Source organism: Macrobrachium nipponense, chromosome 20, assembly GCF_015104395.2.
Source record: "Macrobrachium nipponense isolate FS-2020 chromosome 20, ASM1510439v2, whole genome shotgun sequence".
Classification (NCBI taxonomy): domain Eukaryota; kingdom Metazoa; phylum Arthropoda; class Malacostraca; order Decapoda; family Palaemonidae; genus Macrobrachium; species Macrobrachium nipponense.
In genome coordinates, this window is record NC_061089.1 from 27,226,883 (window position 1) to 27,229,382 (window position 2,500).

The following is a 2,500-nucleotide window of genomic DNA, read 5'->3' on the forward strand; positions in this document are numbered from 1 at the left end:
ATTAGGCCACATGTGTACTACACCTAAAAAGAATTTTGGATTGAACAAAGGTCAAAATAGAAACCAATTTTTTTACCATTTATACTTGAAGGAAATAGATTATCAAATACAACTAAAAACAAGAATTAAAAATTGCTGTGAATAGCTCAAATTTCCCTTATTATAATTTGCTGTCAGCTCAAAATTATGAGCCTTAATTAAATTACTATATCCTTGGAACGCCAGAATACACAAACAGATCAGTCAGTCAAAGGGGTGACTATACCAATGGCAACCTCATCTGCACTTGACCCACCATCGGATAATGTTCAGCTTCGAGAATCTTGGAAGTTTCTTCAACAAGGTCACTCGGCGTCTCTATGACCAACCCTCCGGACACCTGGGCGAGTTCTTGGTACTTCGTGAAGCTGGACAGCTGTCGCTTTGCTCGCGCTTCGGCTGTTATCCTGGCAAGTAATATACATACATACATGCATACATACATACATACATACACATATATATATATATTATAGATATATATATATCTATATATATCTCTTATATATTATATAAATATTATATATATATATATATATAAATATATAATGTGTGTGTAATAAGAAAAAGTTATTTCTTATCTCATTCAAACCTTAAAGCTGTGCTGGTATTTTTTTCTTAGTGCATTATGTATATATATATATATATATATATATATATATATATATATATATATATATATATATATACATCGAGCTACAAATGTCCTTTAACATCCAATTAGCTCAACCTCGGAATTAATATATTTTCATATAAGTTAACCGAGAGGGAATTTTTTAGTTGAAAATAGTTTCGTCCTCTCGTGGGTTCGAACCAGCGCCCAGCAGACAGAGGAGATATCAGGACTTCAGTGATGTTATCGATTCTGCCACTGAAGTCCCTGATTTCTCTTCTGTCCGCTAGTTCGAACCCACGAGAGGACGAAATTATTATCAACTAAAAAATTCCTCTTTAGTTAACATATATGAAAGTATATTAATTCCGAGGTAAAGCGAATTGGATATTAAAGGACATTTGTAGCTCGATGTATGTATATGAATCACGGTGATGTGATAAAAATTCATTTATATATATATATATATATTTATGTGTGTGTGTATGTATGTATGTATTTATGTATAAATATGTGCGTTATGTATGTGTATTGTTATACAGTCACAAGGATCACGTGACAAAAAGTACTGAAAGAGCCAGAAGGAAATAATAAAAGGCATCAGTACATGATACTTTCGTGTATCTAAAGTATACACTTCAGGGTACAGTTCAACGTGAAAGGCAGATGAGGGACTCCAAAAATAAGAGTGCATATATAGATGAGGTAGAAAAAAAGTAATAAGCAGCAGCCATGTAGCATATTATACAATAATATCAGCAAAGTGTTTGTCTGTGTGTTTGATTGTTTGTGTACTTGTATGATTATCTCCCTGGCTCCTTTCAGCATTATCATCTTACCCTTTCTCCGGGTACACCTCGTCGCGACTGGAAAGTCTATACTTCAATAGAGCCGATCTGCCAAGGATGCCTCCATAACTCACGGGCATTGTTAATACCGGAGTTACCTGGGGGAAGATGTTTGTTGATGAATTAAAGATCTGCTTTTTGTGATGTCGTCAGGAAGTCTTCGCAAGGCTAACATTTCAAGTGCTCTGTCAACGCCTTCGGTTAATAATCTTCTTTCGTATTTCAGCCTTTGTAAATAGTCATTAGAGAAATAAAATTTGTCTGACCTTACTTACTGAAATGACTTTCTTCTAATTGTTTTCAGGCTTATATATGTATATCATAGATATATATATATATATATATATGTGTGTGTGTGTGTGTGTGTGTGTGCATATGCATACATACATATATAAATGCATTTATAAATTAATTACTAGTATATGCAGTCAGACAACAAACATTTGTAAATATTCATTAAGGAAAAAAAAATTTGTCTGACCTTACTTACTGAAATGACTTTCTTTCTAATTGTTTTCAGGATTAGATATATATATATATATATATATATATATATAATTATATATATATATATATATATATATATATGTGTGTTTGTGTGTGTGTGTGTGTGTGTGTGTGTGTGTGTGTGTGTGTGTGTGTGTGCATATGCATTTATAAATTAATTACTAGTATATGCAGTCAGACAAACATTTGACAAAATAACATTAAACGTGACAGATAAAATAAATAAATTTTAAAAAGTGCGACTCGTCGCGAGGAAGTTAAAAAAAATTCAAAGACAGAATGACAGAAAAAGTAAACGGAGAACGAAGCACTCGATACCTGAACTCTCTTGTCCTTTGCCATTGCCACAACGCTGTCGAAGACTTCAGGATCCTTGATGGAGGCGTCAGTGATTAAGAACACGTGGGAGTATGAGGGAGCGTAGTGCAACGCTAACCGCAGGGCAGACATGCTGTACTGCAAGGGAATACGGTACAATGAACGCGGAAGTTAA

The 2,500-nt window shown here is 33.7% G+C and overlaps 1 protein-coding gene across 2 annotated transcripts in view; it reads right to left on the reverse strand.

Annotated features, from left to right (window-relative positions):
• LOC135223887 (von Willebrand factor A domain-containing protein 7-like) overlaps positions 1-2,500 on the reverse strand; it is a 22,750-nt gene that overhangs the window by 10,055 nt on the left and 10,195 nt on the right. For both annotated transcript variants that reach the window (XM_064262814.1, XM_064262806.1), the window contains exons 8-10: positions 2,326-2,463; positions 1,492-1,598; positions 296-446 (exon numbers count right to left, since the gene is read on the reverse strand). In XM_064262814.1, the coding sequence (XP_064118884.1) occupies positions 296-446; positions 1,492-1,598; positions 2,326-2,463 (396 nt within the window). The remainder of the gene's footprint in view (positions 1-295; positions 447-1,491; positions 1,599-2,325; positions 2,464-2,500) is intronic.